At 38.3% G+C, this 19,321-nt stretch overlaps 1 protein-coding gene across 1 annotated transcript in view; it reads right to left on the bottom strand.

Annotated features, from left to right (window-relative positions):
• Positions 1 to 5,902: 5,902 nt before the first annotated feature.
• Positions 5,903 to 19,321, bottom strand: part of adamts6 (ADAM metallopeptidase with thrombospondin type 1 motif, 6) — a 96,705-nt gene continuing 83,286 nt past the window's right edge. The window contains exons 23-24 of the mRNA XM_067395681.1: positions 8,919 to 9,075; positions 5,903 to 6,772 (exon numbers count right to left, since the gene is read on the bottom strand). Coding sequence (XP_067251782.1) covers positions 6,663 to 6,772; positions 8,919 to 9,075 — 267 coding nt within the window. The 3' untranslated portion in view covers positions 5,903 to 6,662. The remainder of the gene's footprint in view (positions 6,773 to 8,918; positions 9,076 to 19,321) is intronic.

Here is a 19,321-nt window from a genome sequence, read left to right on the forward strand (position 1 = left end):
TTTTTTTTCTTTAAACCTGTAACTGTCGTCCTCAACAATCTATCATGAAGAAGTCCACATCACTGGCGAGTCTACTTTGGGTAAGACCACATAGGGACAGCATTAAACCATACCCCCTGAGGTCAGGCACTTTCAGGCAAACACTTAGCCACTCCAGAGTAAACAAAGCCTTTGTTCCTTTCTGAGAACCTACAAAGATAAACATCTGTTTTAGGTAAGTAAAAAAACGCAAGTGCAATCTTGCCATCAGCATGTCTTTGATCACCATTGCCCTATGCACATCCCCCTTACGCTAACAACGAGAATGCTCGGCTCTTGGGGGCGCAAAACCAAATGCTGTTCACAACGTTGCCATCGACTGAAATGTGTTGACATTCACTTATGCAGTTGTAACATAAAGGCTTCAACTTAACCGTTTTTGGCTTCCATGCATACATAGGGCTGCCCTGTTATGCTATATCATTATTTCGTTTGACATCTCAGCCTGTCGCTTTAGTTTACAAAGAGATAAAGAATGGAATTGTTTCTTGGCAAGTGTCTCTGCTGTCTTGCTTCATCTTTGTTGTGGCTATGCTGAGAGTCGACATGTAAACAGCCGAATTGTAGCTGACAGTTGCAGCCAGCTGCTAAGACGTCCTTAATCTTCTCTCAGTCTCTGTTTCGATCGCTCTCCCTCTCTCTCTTACTCTGTCTTTTTCCAAGTAAACGAGACAGAAGCCCAAGCAGCCTTTCAGGTATTCAAAAGTAGTTGCTTTAGACAAAACAGAGCTGTTAGTATGTGAACTCTGTAATTCATTAGCATTAGCATTACGCCAAGTAGGGCAGAAGTGTTCAAATAGCACAATAGTTGGTTTTCAGAAGTAAAAAAAAAAGCATTAAATTTGTCTATAGTGAAATTTTTTGTACAAACTTTCCTAAACCTTTTTGAATTATGAGATTAAGGAATAGCGTACAATCAGATGGTCGTTCTTGACAATTTATTGGGTTTATTTTGCATTAAAGTAGTATCTCACCTGTTACATGGCTACCCACCAAATTAATAGATAAATACACTTATTTAACCCTTAAACAAGCAACGTGTACCACAGGATACTCTTTAGTCTCTTGTAGGAGACACGAGAAAATTCGATTCGTAAAGCTCCGAAGCAGTGTTTTGAAATCGCTCATCACTATATTGTTGAAAAGTCATTATTTAGTTTTTTTGGCGCACAAAAAGTATTCTTGTCGCTTTATAATATTAAGGTAGAACCACTGAACTGTTTTAAATATGTTTTTAGTACCTTTATGGATCTTGAGAGAGGAAATGTCATTACTGGCTATTCAGGCCTCACTGAGCCATCGGATTTAATCAAAATATCTTAATTTGTGTTCCGAAGATGAATGAAGGCCTTACGATTGTAGAACGACTTGAGGGTGAGTAATTAAGTACATTGTTTTAATTTTTGGGTGAACTAAACCTTTAAGCCCTGGGTATATTTGGGCCACGGACATCCGTGTTTGCGCCCGGCCGCACACCCCGTCCGCATGCAGCCCAAATTTCGAGACCGTGTGGACGGTGTGTGTGCAACAGCGCATGCAAGCAATTTGCACAGCGTGCAGTCGACGAAGAAGAGTGTGGAAAGAAAAACTTCTTCCAAGACGAGTAAAGCATATCCTTCTCCATCGTTTTAGATTCTTGTTCATACCCAGCGAATGTTCCGTTGATAACACGACTCAGTGCTGCCCTCCAATGTCTATGTGAGTATAGAAAAAAGTTGTACTGCGCATTTGTCGAACTCGGTCATCAGCGTGCATGCACGGTTGAGTGTACTTTGAAAGATGCGTGGACACAACTGTGCTCATGACACGTCTGGGCACGGAAAGTGAAGTATACCCGGGGCTTTAGAGAAAATCCTTATAGGCCCTCCTGGCCCCTGTATAGAGTAAGTTAAAAAAAAATTTGTAATATTATTGTTATAAAGTTGTACCATAAATTACATTATATGATTGATTAGGGATGGAGCTAAACCCTGCAGGACAGTGGACCTCAAGTTTCCCACCCCTGAGGTTGAAACAGTTCAGCAGTGAAAAAAAAATATATAAGAAATGTATATGCCTCAATATTAGGGCACTTACGACATGTCATACATGCAGCATATTTTGCATATTACCTTTTTTTATGGATGAAACAAATTTCAGAAATGTTAATGACTTTGATGACTATTTGATTTCCCAGTGAAGAACTGCACGACCCATGATCCTAATGAGAGAGATCTACCAATCAGTCACTGGAAGTGAAATCGCAGCAAATTGCTCAGCAGCAAGCATACAATCCCATGAAGCACTGAGAAGAAAATAATCATGTCCGTTTCCCTCAGGTGGTCAAGATTTGGCTTGTTAGCATGACCCTGTTAGCAGGTAGTTGCCTTAACTACATACTATGTGGACAAAAGTGACTTTATCCACTGATAGCCATTCAGAAGTAAACCTTTCTTCAAAGATTCAGAACACTGGACATTCTGCAACATCTTCTTGTGTGTTCAGCGGCAGAAAGAAAACAATTTGGGTTTGGAACAACATGAGGGTGAGTAAATGATGACAGAATTTTCCTTTTTGGGTGAACTAACACTTTAATGAATGAGCCTGTTGTTCTTAGGCAGTAAACTCATTTAGAATTACTAGGCATTTGTGGGAGACCACAGGAAAGAACATCTAAGCAAACGCAACCCTTTTAAAGTCATTTTATTCAGGATCCATTACATATTGTAGGATTCACCAAGGGTACAAGCCAAAGGACTGAGAATGTTAAAGTTAATATATATTTTTTGCTTACCCTTTGACACCATTTACCATTATTTATTTTTATTATTATTTCTGTGAGCACTGGCCCATGAGAAACAGTGCAGTAATACCATACCAACATACACACACTCAAACTCACTGACTCACACAAAAGCATTCTGACATACTTTTTTTTAGAGCGCCCTAGTAGCAAAAAAGAAACATTCAACTCACATTTTACCAAGACTAAAACAAGATCGTGAAGGGTGTTATTCCACTGCATCGTTTTCACTAGACTAGATTTCAGTTTGCATGCAGTGAAACATACATAAGACAAGTGACACATGGCAATAAATTAGCATATAATTTACAAATGGAAAAAAAAAAAAAAAAAAAAATTAGTAACAGTGTACCAACATTAATAATACTGAATATAAAATGTAAGCAACTATTCACAAAAATGCAAAACTCTCTTCTATAGGTACAGGTTAAACAATGTGACATTCAAAGACACAAGTTCACAGCGATCAGTACCAGTTTCATTGAGTGTCTTATTGAGAGTCCGTGTCCCAAAGCCAGTAAACTTGTACTTCAAGCCTTAGGATTTTACAAAGCACAAAATCAGGATGCTCAGCATGTTGGGCCTACTTCTGCAGTTCAAGGTTCTCTCTTGAATAATCCCAGTTTAAACATTTCAAAACAATACATAACCAATTAATGTTGTTTGTGGCTACAAAAGAGTAGCAGCAGCAAAAGTAAAATGGTTGTATGATTAAAAACAAAACTGTCCCATAATTCAATTGTCTCATAACAAAGTTGAGATCTAAAATTGAGGCCCCCCAATGCTCTATAATTTGATGTTCCCTTGGCTAAGAGAGCAGGGTAAAGTCACTCAGACATGGATGATGGAAAAATGCAACATGTAGTTGGTGGAATGTTTACATATGAACATAAACCAGTGTGAGGTAAAAGGACAGAAAGGAAGGAAAGTCAGAACAAAAAATATGCAAAAGCTCTGTTCCAAAACTTAGTGAGCTGCTTTTCTGTCTCTATCTTACATAGCCAGCTGATTTTTATGTCAAGAAACATGGCTTGCGTAAGTATGCTTAAGCAAACACTTGCCCAACATGCACATATGGTCCTGCTGAACATATTTAGCATACTTAGCATGTGATCTTGCATTGCTCTAGTACTAACAGAAATAGAACCTATTGATTGATTGATTTGGAACACTCTATGTAGACAACAACTCTACATGCCACACAAATAGAATTCGTAAAGTGCACAGGAAACTTGACTCAAAATTGATTCCAGTGGAGTTTAGTCAGTCATGTTAACATGTTGCTAAGTTAATGCGTAATAGTCCAACAAGCATAAAAATGCACAGTACATGAGTACTGGGTTAAACTGTATTTTTATATATTTTTCATATTCTTCAGTATTTTTCACTTAGTCTGCAATCTAGAATATTTTACACTGAGATCAACACAGTGCATTCTGGGATTGCCTTTGCAAAGGAAATATGCTATTCCACCTTAGACTTTGATGACAAAAAAAAAAAAAAAGTGTAATAAAAAGGAACTGCTTACTTTTTGGAACAGCTTTCACATCAGGAACATACCTATGATGCTTTAAAAAGCCTGTCTATGTAGGAAGCTTACTAGAATTTGGAACAGAGCTAAAGTATTCTTGGTTTTCTGTCAGTTGCTTAGACCACATACCCAGAATGCATCAAGGTCTTATAGCACCATGGGGCCAGTAGAGCCGCCCACTCAAAAGATGAACGGAAGAAGGGCAGTGGAACAAACAGTCCTCCACTGAGGGAAGAAAAGCACCATTGAGTGTGGAGGGTTTCAGAGTGTGGGCTAAACGCACTGCGATCTCAGGGAAGGAGGAAGAGGGGGTGTTTTGGAGGTAGTCGATGGCAAACCGGACCTGCGGGATCTGGCAGGTTACCCAGGCACTGGCCCTTCACTTAACTTTACTAATGCATCAGCGTCACAGAACTGGAGGTCGCCAAGCAAATCATCCCCGTGTTGATGAATTGTCTGTGCATACTGCCGATAATGTGGTAGACTGTGGCTGCAGCACGCATTTTATGTGAAAATGACTGCGTCTGGAACACGCCAGGCCCCGTAACAGACGCATAGATGTCAGAACCCCAGAATTTAAAGCAAAATATGGATCCACAAAGCAGAATCACATCACAATTGCAATTAATGTCTCTCTGGTGTCCACAATAATTCCAGAGACACAATAATAGATATGTCCCTTTGGAACTGATCTGATTTTCAGGCCTTGTTCGAGTGTCAGACAACGGTGGAATTCTTTGGCCTGTGGTCATGTGATTCAGCTCAGTCAAACAGGTGGCTAACACAACTGAACATCTGGACTCTAAAGCTCTAATTGAGATTTCTTCTGCCCAAATTCAGCACCAAAGCACCCAATAGCACTACCCTGTTTGTCTTTGGCGCTTGGGTCTCAATGTTATTTTAGAAAGTTATTACCAAAAGTGTAACAACTAGGGCTGTCAAGTTTAGAAGCTCCTCAACTGGTAGAGCCTGCCGCTGACAACTCTGAGGTCAAGAGTTACATTGAATGCAATGTAAGTCACTCTGGATAAAAGTGTCTGTCAATGTACATAGAAGTTCCAGGTTATTAATTTCAATAAAACCACATGCATATCTAACTCCATCCAACCACAAAAAGAAACAGTTCAAGCTGACCAACACAGGCTCTAACCATCGATACCAGGGGTGTCCAGTACTATTCATGGAGGGCCACTGTCCTGCAGAGTTTAGCTCCTACTTCCATTAAACCTGAACCAGCTATTTGAAGAATTCAGGATTACTAGAACCTTCGAGATAAGTGTACTGGGCAGGTTGGAGCTAAACTCTGTAGGACAGTGGACTTCCAGGAGGGTGCAGGTTTGGACACTCCTTTTCTATACTTTTGAAATCAAACGTCAATTCGATCTCTATCAGGGGTAGCCAACCCTGCTTGTTGAGGGCTACCATCCTGTAGGGTTTAGTTAAAATTACAGGCAGGCATGTTGGAGCTTGGTTGGAACTGAAGTCTGCAGAAAGGTAGCCCTCCAGGAGCTAATGGAGATTTGTTTTTGGGGTTGGAAAGTATCGTTTGGGTGGAAAATGTGAAAATTGTTATGCCCTGAAGAGGAGTTCATGTTGTGTTCACCAAGACGCTGTACTGTCCATTGCTTGGAAACTTTCCTATTGGACTGCTGCATACAACTGTATCAGGTGGCAGATCACATGAATGCACTTCCGTTGTTGGTTGTGGTACTTTTTCACAACATCATCAGTCTCCGATGCTCACGTTGCGTCAAATCGCCAACTCTTATTGAAAACAAATGACTTCCAATTGCTCTGATGCTGTGAGTGCAAGCAATCGTTATTGATTCGAATGCTTCTGAATGCAGTGTTGCCAACAGAACCATGGGAGGAGTGTGTATGTGAGACTGAGGGATATACCATCATCCCGAAGTCCTGTAGATGGCGGCCTTGAAGTAAACCTCTGCCGTGCTACTTCTGTGAGCATTGTGTCCAGCACTTTGGATTATAACAACAGAAAGACATCGATAATAATAATAACCATTAGCAATTATTATTATTATTATTATTATTATAAAAATAACAACAATAATGATTATTTTATACATTCCCACTTCACAGAAGTGAAAATAAAACAGGTGTCAGCGCAGTGCTGAGCAGTGGTTTGGGTTCCACAGGGCTAAAAGCAGTTATGAGTGTGTTAAAGAGAAAGAAAGAGAGACTTCCTTCTCCATGCCCAGTGTTGACTCCTCCAACACTGGTCTGCTTTTGTCTCTGCCAGTTCTCTCTCTTTCCTTGTTGCAGCATCTTTCACTGCTTCTCTCCGCAGGGTCAGTGTCCTTGGCACGTCTTGCAGCACATCTGCCTGAAGTACGCACGACTGCAGAACTTGAACTTCAGCACCAATGGGCAATATGCCACCTTATTTACGTCTTTGCACTCTAAGAGAAGAGAAAAAAGGTGGAATGAGAAAGGAGAATACGAGGAGTGAGTAACGTGGTCGATGCTGGGGAACAACAAAGGGGAAACTTGAAGACTTGTGTTAAAGGGATGATTCACTCCAACATTAAAAGTCTGTCATTATTCAGTCACCCTCATGTCTTTCCAAACTTGTATAACTTCAGTGGAACACAAAAGATGAATTCGAGTTGGGACTGTTAAGCTCCAAAATCAGAATACAGGTATCATAAAAGTACTCCATACGAGAACAGTCTTGGAATGTGTTGGAATGCCAAATGATAGATTTGTGTGATTTTAAGTTGCTATTCACTCAGAATCTTTTCAAAGTAGACAGGATAATTCTTCAAGCATTCACCATTTGAGTTCCATGGAAGAAAAAATACAAATGGGTTTAGAATGACATGGAGGCAAGTAAATAATGACAGACTATTCATTTGGATTACCTATCACTTTAAAATGCTGAGTAATATGGGCTTGCCTATCATTTAATGAAAAGCATGTTTGCATTTCCTCTGAGCACAACCTTTGGGTTCTTAGAATACGAGTCATATTTCAGATGTCTGTGTGAATCCAGGCGGTAATCGGTCCAGGGGGTGAACGGCTTAAGTTTTAATACACTTGTGAAAGATAGCCCCAGTGGAAAGACTCAGAATTTGTCATCTCTTCACATGGATGATATTTAGCGGGCCATATAAATCTCACTGTCCTGTCAACGAATGATGGTACAGTTTCAGCAGGATGTTTTACAACTTGGCCTGTGCTAATGTTAATTTCCTGTCTATTCCAACCTTATGTTAGATGGTGTCCTAATCAGATGCAACATGATAAATTTCCATTAAGTAATTTTTGTTGTGCAAGATTTCATCCCTCTAGTACCCCAATAGGTAGTCTCAAAAATGTATCATGTTATAACTATCTTCTTCTTGATAATCCAATTAGCCTTTCCAGTTATCCCTTTCTAGCAGAGGTAGCTATAGTAAATTCAGTAGTGATAATGTAGCAAATTCCATTTATGCTAAGCTAGAATAATAATTGTTGGTATGCTGAGGTAGCAGGCTAATCTGTTAACTGAGTACTAAGTTGGCAGACTAATAGCAGTATGTAAACTAGCAGGCTAATCATTTAGGGTATAATTGCCTTGGACTATGCAAAGTTAGTAGGCTAACTTTTGTTGGAAAACAGCTTATTTAATGTATTGACAGCCTATCTGCTAATATTCAACATGCTTGCCATTAAACATTCATTTTGGATTGACCTATTTTTAGACTTTATACCTGACAGAATTGCTGTTTAAGTCACTGACAGTTTCGACACTTCTCATTAATTTCAATGGTATTCAGAAACAGTAACTGAATGTTGCATAAATCTGACAGAAATTCAGTGAAGTCAAGGTTGTAATGTGATTAGTTATCAAGGCATACATGATCCAAGTTGACCGTTATGATTTTTCCTTCTGGTAGAGCAGTGAGGGTTGGTATCTCCCAATAATAAGACCATCTCTAGAGGAGGACAGAATCTTGCATGACCCTGTAGCACTGGAAAACTAATAGACTTCCTTTGCATGAAGGCCAAAACTCTCCCTTAAAAGAGGCCATGACTCAGGGCCTGGACACAAACCTCTTATGGTAATTACAGCGTAAAAAGAGAGCGACCTGATTCACAGCACAGGCAGACGGCCATCTGGAGTAGTGTGGCTGCGCACTAACTGGCCCTATCACAATTGTGATTCTTTTTAGAGTCTTTAAACTGCCATGGCTGATGACAATGAAAGCAGACATTCCATCACTGCTGTTGATTAGGATGCAACTAATCCCATTAGGGTCCATTAGGAGAGATAATCTAACGCTGCTTCCCCTGTGAAGGAATCTGAATAGGGATCCATCTTGCGAGGGTCATGGAGCTTTTATTGAATCCAGGATTGCCTAAATAGTGTCCTGCCTCTATTCCAAACAGAGGTAGTTAATAACGGGCAAGAATAGAACAATATAATCCTTTGTTAATTCAAAATTGAACACAGAGGCCACATACTTTATAAATGTCAACACTATGATCAAAGCCAGATGCAGCTCATACGAAAGTCATCATCACTGCTCTTTCATGGGATTAGCAGAAGGCTGATTAATTTACCGTCGCCACTGGAGATGGGTGTAGCATCACACTTGCTTTCACACTGCTGCATGGTGTTGGGCCGTAGTGACTCTGGACATTCGACGGAGGGCTGTCCTGTATATGACAGACACTGAACCGTCCGCATCTGCTGCCCAAGTCCACACTGAGCAGAGCACTGTAAAGAACACACAATAAGAAATAAGCTCAGCCTGTAATCCATCTCATCACTGTAAGATGATCATTTATAACCGATAAATGGATCATATTAAAATTCTGTATTTTGTCAAAATATATATATATATATATATATATATATATTTTATCAAAATGTCGTAAATGGCACAATACAACTGAATTTTATTATATTTTATTACATTATAATTTACAGTGTGAAAGATTGGTATATTGATTTTGAGATTTGCAAAAGATGAATTTAACATTGTTTTTAAATTTATGTGAGTGTTAGATGATGGCAATGGTAACCTGAGTGTAAAAATGATATGACTGCTCATAACTTTACAAGCAGTTTCTTCAACCCTGTTGTTGATATCAACTTTTTTGTTATAGGAAGTTTAAGTTAAAAAATGGAAACTTACTTACCATGCCTTATACATTACTTTCTTGCAAACTACTTTTAATTATAGGATTTTATTGTTTTACTCTTGTCCTAGATCAAGACTTTCAATTATTAAACCATGAATATCCTCAGATGAATATGAATCATTACGTTAAAAACCATGATAATGAAATAAACCATTTTATTAGTTGTTTTGTGAAAAAAATATTTTCGAAAAAAATAAAACAAAAAACAAAACAATTAACTTACACCACAACAGTCTAACTCAAAAGCAAGTTGCTGTACTTGGTTACCTTAAAGACATCTGTGAAGAGCATATTTGAGATAAGGTGCTATTTAATTAAGGTTAATATAATTCAAGCCACTTTGCGACAATGAGTAACTGAGTTAGACTTCAGGAACTGGCCCAAAATTGTATGTAAATCAGCATACTCAACCCATTTGTCAATGGGTCCACTTGCCAGCCAAAAACCGTTGCGTTAAACAGCAAAAAGTATATTTGAATATTTAACACAACCAATGTTGGTTGGTTTTTATTTGCGTTGTGTTTAGTAGTATCAAATCTTAAATGAGATGTAATTCTGAAGTGCTCAAGGGTGCTCTTTTACTAAATACCAAGTTTTGAAAAACAAAAAAAAACAAACTCAAACTCTCCAAAAATGTAGCTACTATTTCCTTGTAATCAAAAACCATTCTTTAAATGGACTGTATGCATGATCACTTACGCAGTTAGCCTCAATAGCCAACACAACAACCAGTGCAGTGTATGGAAATTGTGAGAAAAATACACAAATGAAAGGAAAAAATAAAAATAAATAAAAGTAATCTTATCATTATATTTAATGCTTCTGGAACTCATTTCTAACATGTTACATTTTAATATACTAAAACATTATGTTTGCTATAGTTACTAATATATATAATATTCTATATTCTAATAGAGTTGTGATAGACAGTTTGCTATACCAAAGTTTGCTATGGGAGAATACTGTAACGGAAGCTTCTGTAGTGCTGAGATTTTAGTGTGCATAGAGTCCATTGCGAAGAAGCTAACCAGTTAGACTGGTGTAACTGATTTTAAGGCATTTTTGCATGTGGTGTATGTCAGACGGTCCATGGCACGCTTGTGAATTCTGGCCAAAATTATTGCTCCAAAACTAAGGACCGAGAACTACTTGCGGAATGTCATTGTAATAGTTTAATTGTATCTCTGACTACTGTCAGCTGTTCTACATTAGAGCTCTCGACATTGCTGGAGGGAGTAAATTACAACTGTCTGAAGTGAAACTGAGATGTATTCCAGTAGTCTCCATGATGTAGCACAGTGATTCAATGGAAAAATCAAAGAGTTACCTAGCAACCCAATACAATACACAAATTTAGCTCATTAGTCACTCTGCTGCAGTGCCTAATGTGAATGCCACAGAAACACTGACGATGCATGCCAAGACAAGGATCTGTTGTGGATTTAGTCATAAACACGTGTAAGACCCACAGTGAAGGACACCTCATGGGACTTGGAGTGTGGACATCTCAGATGAGTTTCCAGCAGCCTTTCCATTTCATCCCCTCTATATTAAACAGAGCACGAGCCCCTGACAGATGGGATATGTCAGTGAAGGACTTAAGTGGGATTTGAACCTGTGACCTTTTGGCCCAAGGCTCCCTTCAACAGCCACTCCATTATGAGAGTCCCATTTCATTGCAGAAATTATGGGATGGCGCAGTTCCGTACTACAGTAGCTGTCACTTCATTTGGGAAGTTGGTTGAATCTGGACGTTTGTTCATGATATTTTTCAGATCATTAAATTATTGTTGCTCTTGTAACCTTAATTGTTGCTTGTACTGTAGGTGATGTGTGCAAATTTTTTTTTTTTTTTTTTTACTTGAAACCAGTGTTGATGCTGTTTACTATTATATTACATTATATTATTAGAGTCGCACAGTAAGCACGCATGAGTCTGTTATATAGTTGCGCAAAAAAAATGTGTATGTACACTCTTGATGCACTGATCACACATTGTATTTATGCACAGACACATTTCAGTACATTCAGTACATTGTTTCCACACACATTGAGAATAATGTTTTTATCTGTCACGTGTATGTTGTTGCTATGTTTAGTAATTCTGAATGGATCCGTGTACTGTAATAGGTAAATGCAGTCAGGTCAAGGCTGTTGGTTTAGGGTGTACTTTTTGGCATCTCCATATGGTCTAAAATGTAAACAAATAATAAAAAGCTATTATTGGGACACCCCTCCAAATCATTGAATTCAGGTTTTCCAATCACTTCCATGGACACAGGTGTATAAAATCAAGCACCTAGTCATGCAGACTGCTTTTACAAACATTTGTCAAAGAATGGGTCACTCTCAGTAGCTCAGTGAATTCAAGCATGGTACCGTGATAGGTTGCCACCTGTGCAATAAGTCCATTCGTGAAATTTCCTCACTACTAAATATTCCACGGTCAACTGTTAGTGGTATTATAACAAAGTGGAAGCAATTGGGAACAACAGCAACTCAGCCATGAAGTGGTAGGCCGCATAAAATCACAGAGCAGGGTCAACGCATGCTGAGGCGGACAGTGTGCAGAAGTCGCCAACTTTCTGCAGAATCAATAGTTACAGACCTCCAAATTTCGTGTGGCCCTCAGATCAGCTCAAGAACAGTGCGTAGAGAGCTTCGTGGAATGGTTTTCCATGGCTGAGCAGCTGCATCCAAGCCTTACATCACCAAGTGCAATGCAAAGCGCCGGATGCAGTGGTGTAAAGCACGCCGCCACTGGACTCTAGAGCAGTGAAGATGTGTTCTCTGGAGTGATGAATCACGCTTCTCTGTCTGGCAATTTGATGGACGAGTCTGGGTTTGGCGGTTGCCAGGAGAACGCTACTTGCCTGACTGCATTGTGCCAAGTGTAAAATTTGGTGGAAGGGGGATTATGGTGTGGGGTTGTTTTTCAGGGGTTATTTCCAGTGAAAGGAACTCTTAATGCTTCAGCATACCAAGATATTTTGGACAATTTCATGCTCCCAACTTTGTGGGAACAATTTGGGGATGGCCCCTTTCTGTTCCAACATGACTGCGCACCAGTGTACAAAGCAAAGTCCATAAAGACATGGATGAGCAAGTTTGGTGTGGAGGAACTTGACTGGCCTGCACAGAGTCCTGACCTCAACCTGATAGAACACCTTTGGGATGAATTAGAGCGGAGACTGCGAGCCAGGCCTTCTCGTCAACATTGCTGCCTGACCTCACAAATGTGCTTCTAGAAGAATGGTCAAAAAATCCCATAAACACACTCCTAAGCCTTGTGGAAAGCCTTCCCAGAAGAGTTGAAGCTGTTATAGCTGCAAAGGGTGGGCCAACTCCACATTAAACCCCACTGATTAAGAATGGGATGTCATTAAAGTTCATGTGCACGTTAAGGCAGGAGTCCCAAAACTTTTGGAAATATAGTGTATACTAAGGTTATATTAATGGTATATGTATTCGTACCGAACCGTTTCGGTACAGGGCTGTACGGTGCACGTGTGTACCGAATGCATTACGTTGCAACATTAAGGTCTCCTGTTTGGGAACACTTTGGTTTCCCGGTGAATTACGACAACGGACAAAGACAGGTGGATAAGACGAAATCAGTACATGACGAATATAGCATTGTAGCCTAACCACTATTAACCACCAATAATCGCAATAAGCTCTGCGTTTTGTTACTTTCGATAAGAAACGAATTGTCATCTTTCAAATTCTATCCACGAAATCACGAAATTTAAACAGAAAATGCCGTTTTGACGCGCTTTGATGTGGCGTGACAGATCACTGTATAAGGAGCCTCAGTTCAACCGGCAGCGCAAGCGCAAGTGAACGTGATCATCTGTTCCTCTTTAATACTAGTTACAGAATAAACATGAATGAACACCTGAAGGTATGTTGAAAGATAGTACAACTTACTGAAACGGTCATATCTCGTAATCGCTCAGTGTTTCAACGGCAGAAAGACATCACAATAACAGCTTGTAAACAATATGTTACGTAGCATTTACCTCTGAAAAGCCAATCAGTGTCCACATCTTGTTAGTTTACTAGAGAAATGAACTCTTTCGCTTAATATACAGTATGCACTGTATTAGCCTATATATTCATTATATATTACTTAACCTGTTAGTGATGTCTTGATTATTTAATGTACAGTCAAACCAAAAATTATTCAGACACTAGATATATATATATATATATATATATATATATATATATATATATATATATATATATATATATATATATATATATATATATATATATATATATATATATATATATATATATATATTTATACTTTTACTAGTGGGTGCAGGACACTAAAGTTCATTTATGTAAGTGAGGATAGCAAAATAAAGTAAACTGTGCCATATTATACCTAAAAATTCTTCATACAGTGGACTACCAGTAAGATTGATAAAAATTTGGAACCAAAAATTGTTCAGACACTTTGACCTGACCATGTTTTGCCTAAGTGATATCTGACATAATTAAGATTAATTTTTTCTGACACAGTTTAACTCTAGAGATATTGTCAATATTTTATTACCATTTTTTTAAAACTATAATGAATAAACTGTATTAATGAATTAAATGTTCAAGGTGTCTGAATCAATTTTGGTTTGACTGTATGTTCAAATAAATCTGTCGTGAAAATGACAGCCACTGTGTAGAAATGATTATATTTCAACAACGAATTGGAGTAAAACGGTGTACCGTTACACCCCAAATAAATAAATAAATAAATCATAGTATTTTTCATCTTTTCATCAGCGTGCTCCAACTCATGTTTTGACTCTAAGCTTTTGTCACTAAGCCTTCATATAGTGTATAGCAGTAATGACATATTTTTGTAGCCCAAAACCCGGAAACGAGTTATTATTTTAGCATATCCGTTTCCATTGTCTGGAAGTCAATGTTTTTTTGTTGAGTTTGGGTTTAATGGGTTTTTGGTTAAATGTCTGAAATAAGGTCACAAGCTCTAGATATGTTCATGTTTTATTTATGATATAAAATACATCAGTAATACCTCCTTGTGATTTTTTTAAAAGCTTTTACTTGTCCTGTAAAAGGCAGTTCCAAACAAGAGGCTAAATGGGACAGCAGAGGTTGTCTGGGACATTAAAAATAATCGCTTTCACAGTCTCGTTGTGTTCTTATTTATGCTCTTGCCAACTTTTAAATAGACTAAGGGTGCGTTCACACTTGTCATGATTGGTTCGATTAAAACGAACCCTGGTGCGATTGCTCAGTTAGGGTGCTTTCACATTAGCACTTTTGGTGCGCACCCGGGTTCGATTGACGTCAGAGTTCGGTACGTTTGGATGATGTGAACACGGTCTTCTGAACTCGGGTGCGCACCCGTGAACCGTACCCGAGTCCACTTAAAAAGGGTGGTCTGGGGTGCGGTTCAAGTGAACTCCGGTACGGTTCGCTTCTGATATGAATGCAAACGTACCAAATTGCGGAAGTGAACCGCTATTAATGCCATATAATTTGATAAAAATGTGTGTTTGTGTGTGTGTTTCAATAACTTTCCCATTCGCGGCAGATAGACGCAAGAGCCGTTATGAACAAAACCAACGGTTCAAAAACAAAAATATAAAATTGAGGAGAGCAACGTTATGCATTTTGCCGCCTTCTCCTGTGTCATTGTTACTAAGAAACGTAGTAAACAGCTGCTGGTTTGATGACGCAAACGAACCGCGGGTCGGACTCAAATAATATAATGTGAACACAGTCCAGTGGGCGCAGGGGGAGGGGGAGTAATCTAACTCGGGTTCGGTCCAGGAAATCGAACCAAGTGTGAAAGCACCCTTAGTGCGGTTCATTTGAACATATGTGAACGCTGCCATCCGAACCCTGGTGCGCACCAAACAAGCGGACCGAGACCGCTGAAAAGATGGGTCTCGGTCCGCTTCCAAACTAACTCTGGTGCGGTTCGAATGATATATGAACGCAACACGGACCAAAGACATGTAACCGAACCAAAAACAGGAAGTAGAGACCCTAAAAAGGACAGAATCCTCACGCATGTTGGTTTTTCTCGTCCAGTTTGCTCATCACACAGGCATCAAACTCCACGCAGCAGATCGTTTGTGTGTGTGACGAATGGATTCCCGTCAGTGTTTTGACTACTTTAGACATTTTATAAGCTCTTCACAAGTTCCCAACTGGCCAAAATAACATCACATGCAGGCTACGCCCCGCTACGCACACACAACGAGCGCATTTACCTCAGCAAACAGCATTGTTTTGGATGTTCGGTAAGTTCTGTCTCAAAATAGGCATTACGTCATAAAATCCGACCAATCACGTCGTGAATGTATCCCTATGCCTTAAGGTTCGGTATCTTTTGGTTCGGTGATAAAATTGCCAATCTGAACGCTAACCGGACCAGGACTAAATGTTTTTTTTTTTTCTTTGGTCCGGACCAAATGAACCAAACGAACCGAACTACAAGTGTGAACGCACCCTAAAAAAGTTGTTGGAAGCTTAATAATGGGAATGTTGAAGTCATGTGACCTTATATTTTTCAACCTCTTCTTTTCAATTAATTCCTGATGTGTAAGGTCATATTCTGCTCTGCATTTTTCTTCTTATGGAATAGCCTACTACCTGTAAAGAGGTACAGTAGGTATTTTTTTGTTTATGAGGGGTTTTTTTTATTACGAGCCACAACAGTTATCCTTATTTACAAGAGAGAAACCACAGGACTGTCTGAGAGTAATATGTTTAGTCTTTTTAAAAACATATTCTTGGCACTGACAGAAAACCTTGTCTACTGCAGAGATAAACTTCAAACAATCTGGATGATATTACCTCCACTTACACACTCTTGGGCTGTTATACTCGCTGTCACTCACGGAAACACACGTCACTGGCTTTCCAGAGGCCCTAGTTTATCATGCGAGTGTAACTTCTGTTGACGTCAACTAAACACATGGTCTTTTTCATGCTACATTAAAACAGTCTTTCCTCAGCCATTGTCTTTTCAGATGTATTGCACAGCAATTCCTGGTCCAAAAATTTTAACTGATTTTCTTTATTTGTTCTAAATCATAACGACACTTGAAATACTTATATAGCTACAATGCTGAATTTGCTTGTATTTCTAACATTTTTACTTCAATGATATGAGATGTATTTGGAGTGAAACAATATTGAATGAGAGAAAAAAAAGTAGGATGGTACTTGATTCTATTGAATGGATTGGATTGTGAAAAGTGGGCATAGAATGAGGCCAGATGATTGGAGGGGAGGGGTTGAAAACAACACTAGTCAGGCTGGTTTTAGCTGGTCTCCCAGCCTAGTCATAGCTGGTTTTGGTTTGCTAGGAGACTGGGGGGCTGGGAGACCAGCTTAACACCAGCTAACCTAGGCTGGGAGACCAGCTAAAACCAGCTACTTCCAGCTTAAACCAGCCAAACAGCTTAGGCTGGTTTTAGCTGGATTTTTCAGCAGAGAAGAGCACTTATTTTTCTGATTCAGATGTATAGCATACAGTTCAAAAGTTTGGCCTCAGTAAGATTTTTCGGTAGTTTTTTTTTTTTTTTTTACCCTCTGGGGTCTGAGGGTGTTTTTGTATGCCGTTAGAAATGTTGCATTATTCCATATAAATAGATATTCACAAAAAATAGTAAAATTCACAAATACATTAAGATGCACAAATGTAAAGAGTTTCACAAAAATGTATAAAATTCAAAAATAACTCAAATGAAATTTGCAAATTAAAAAAAAGCACAACACAACAGCCAACAGCATTTCCCACTTCTTCAATCATGATGCACATGAGCAGCTCTGTGGATTTAATAATCTATAGAGCATTATAAATAGTATTTTAAACATTAAATACATGTATTATGATTCCCATTGCTTGTAGAGAAAATATAGGTGGGTTCTTTTTGAACGTTATCTTTTTGATAACAAAATAAATGCAAAGATGTATTTTTCAGTATTGCAAGATTTTTATTTGCATTATCCACTCACAAAACCCGAGTACAGCTGCAGTGATGCTGAGGCTTGTACTGTTACATCACTGAGGTTAACTGGGCTCATATTTGGTATTATACATGATATTATTTCCTATATTTGTCACAGCAATTATGCTATAAAAGGCAAAACCAGCAGTTGTGTCATGTCTTACATTGTGTCTACCCTGTGAAAGGCTGTCTACACTGGATGAGTCAAAGCGAATGTGCAAATCATTTGTCCTTTGTGTAAATAAGAGCAAGTGCATGCTAACCTTACTTCAGAAGTAGAAGTATCATCCAAGTGAATCATCGTGTTGCACTGCGTCACGTCCTGTGTAGACAGTATCACTGATAATATATAATGGATAGTCTACTATTTGCTTTTGACATACTGTGTCACGCTGCTTGCGTCCAGTGTAGAGAGGGTGTTATTGATCATGATGCTCGGGATCTGTGAATGATCATAATTTGTGTATAACTCTGAGTTTATCCTGATTCATTGATGGAAATATAAAGAAGCCTTAAACTCCAATAATCTTTTGGAAATGGGGTGTTTTAAAAATACAGCGCCCATAGAATAAAGTTCCTTTCAGTGGTGCAAAATGAATCTGTTTTGTTAGTCTCTTTACATTTATTTATGAATCTCAATCTTTTTATTTGGAATAATGCAACAATTCTAACCCCATATTTTTGAGCCCTGGAGAAGTGTTGACATGCCCTGACATTTGTGCTTTATCAGCTGCTTATAAACATATTAATGACTAAAGTCTGATTATACTGTATTCAGCACAAATAGGGCTACAGTAATATGTGAGCAACAAGTATGTACATTTGTATTTTTGAGAAAATAACATTTATGCGTGGTCATTGAAAAAACTAATTAAGTCAAATGAAATAAGGCCATATAACACATACTAAATATTTGTTCACAAGACTTTTGAGAACTGGATCTTGTAGCCCAGAGTTGCGTCTTCAAAATGATGTGAAAATCATCCTGTCCACTCTTTCACATAAAACAATACATTGATTTAAATTTTGTAAGACACTTTTTGTTTACAAAGGCTATATGTGTGTAGGCATGAATGATCATGAATAATGATGCCATTCACACCTGAGAAGATTAAGCCCACCCCCCTAATGAGGAATGTGACTGAACTACAAGAAAGAATGTGAGGACAAGAGAAATATATACAGTATATATATATATATATATATATATATATATATATATATATATATATATATATATATATATATATATATATATATATATATATATATATATGTTTGTAGTTTATTTTGAATATAGTTGACAATATAATCCAAATATAAATGAGGGTCAAAGGCACATTTTGAGTACACAATCATACCTAGTCACAAATCATGTGTATATAACAAATATATAAGTGAACATTACATACCTGGCATTTACAAGGTGTTTGATGTTGCTGGAGAAAAAAAAAAAAACTTCCCTGCTTCCAGTCAGTGAGCTCACCTTCACCATAATCATATAGAACTTCAGTACAATGTAGCTGTACAGCTCACTGATGCTCAAATTTGTCCATTTGACTCTTTGACCTTTGTATTTGCCCTAGCAGCCTAAGCAGAACTGAGACAACATCCTCAGAAATAAAATAAAAATAAAAACAGTTTAAGAAGAGTCAAAGGTGAGAGTTTGTGGTCCAGGTTCATGAGGGCCGGTATCTAGTCACTGTCATTCTCACATCTAAAAAATACATAAATAAATAAATAAATAAATAAAGCAAACATCGGTGAGCATGCTAATAACAATATCATACCAACTATGGTATTAACAATTATATAATG

Source organism: Chanodichthys erythropterus, chromosome 10 (genome assembly GCF_024489055.1).
Source record: "Chanodichthys erythropterus isolate Z2021 chromosome 10, ASM2448905v1, whole genome shotgun sequence".
NCBI lineage: Eukaryota > Metazoa > Chordata > Actinopteri > Cypriniformes > Xenocyprididae > Chanodichthys > Chanodichthys erythropterus.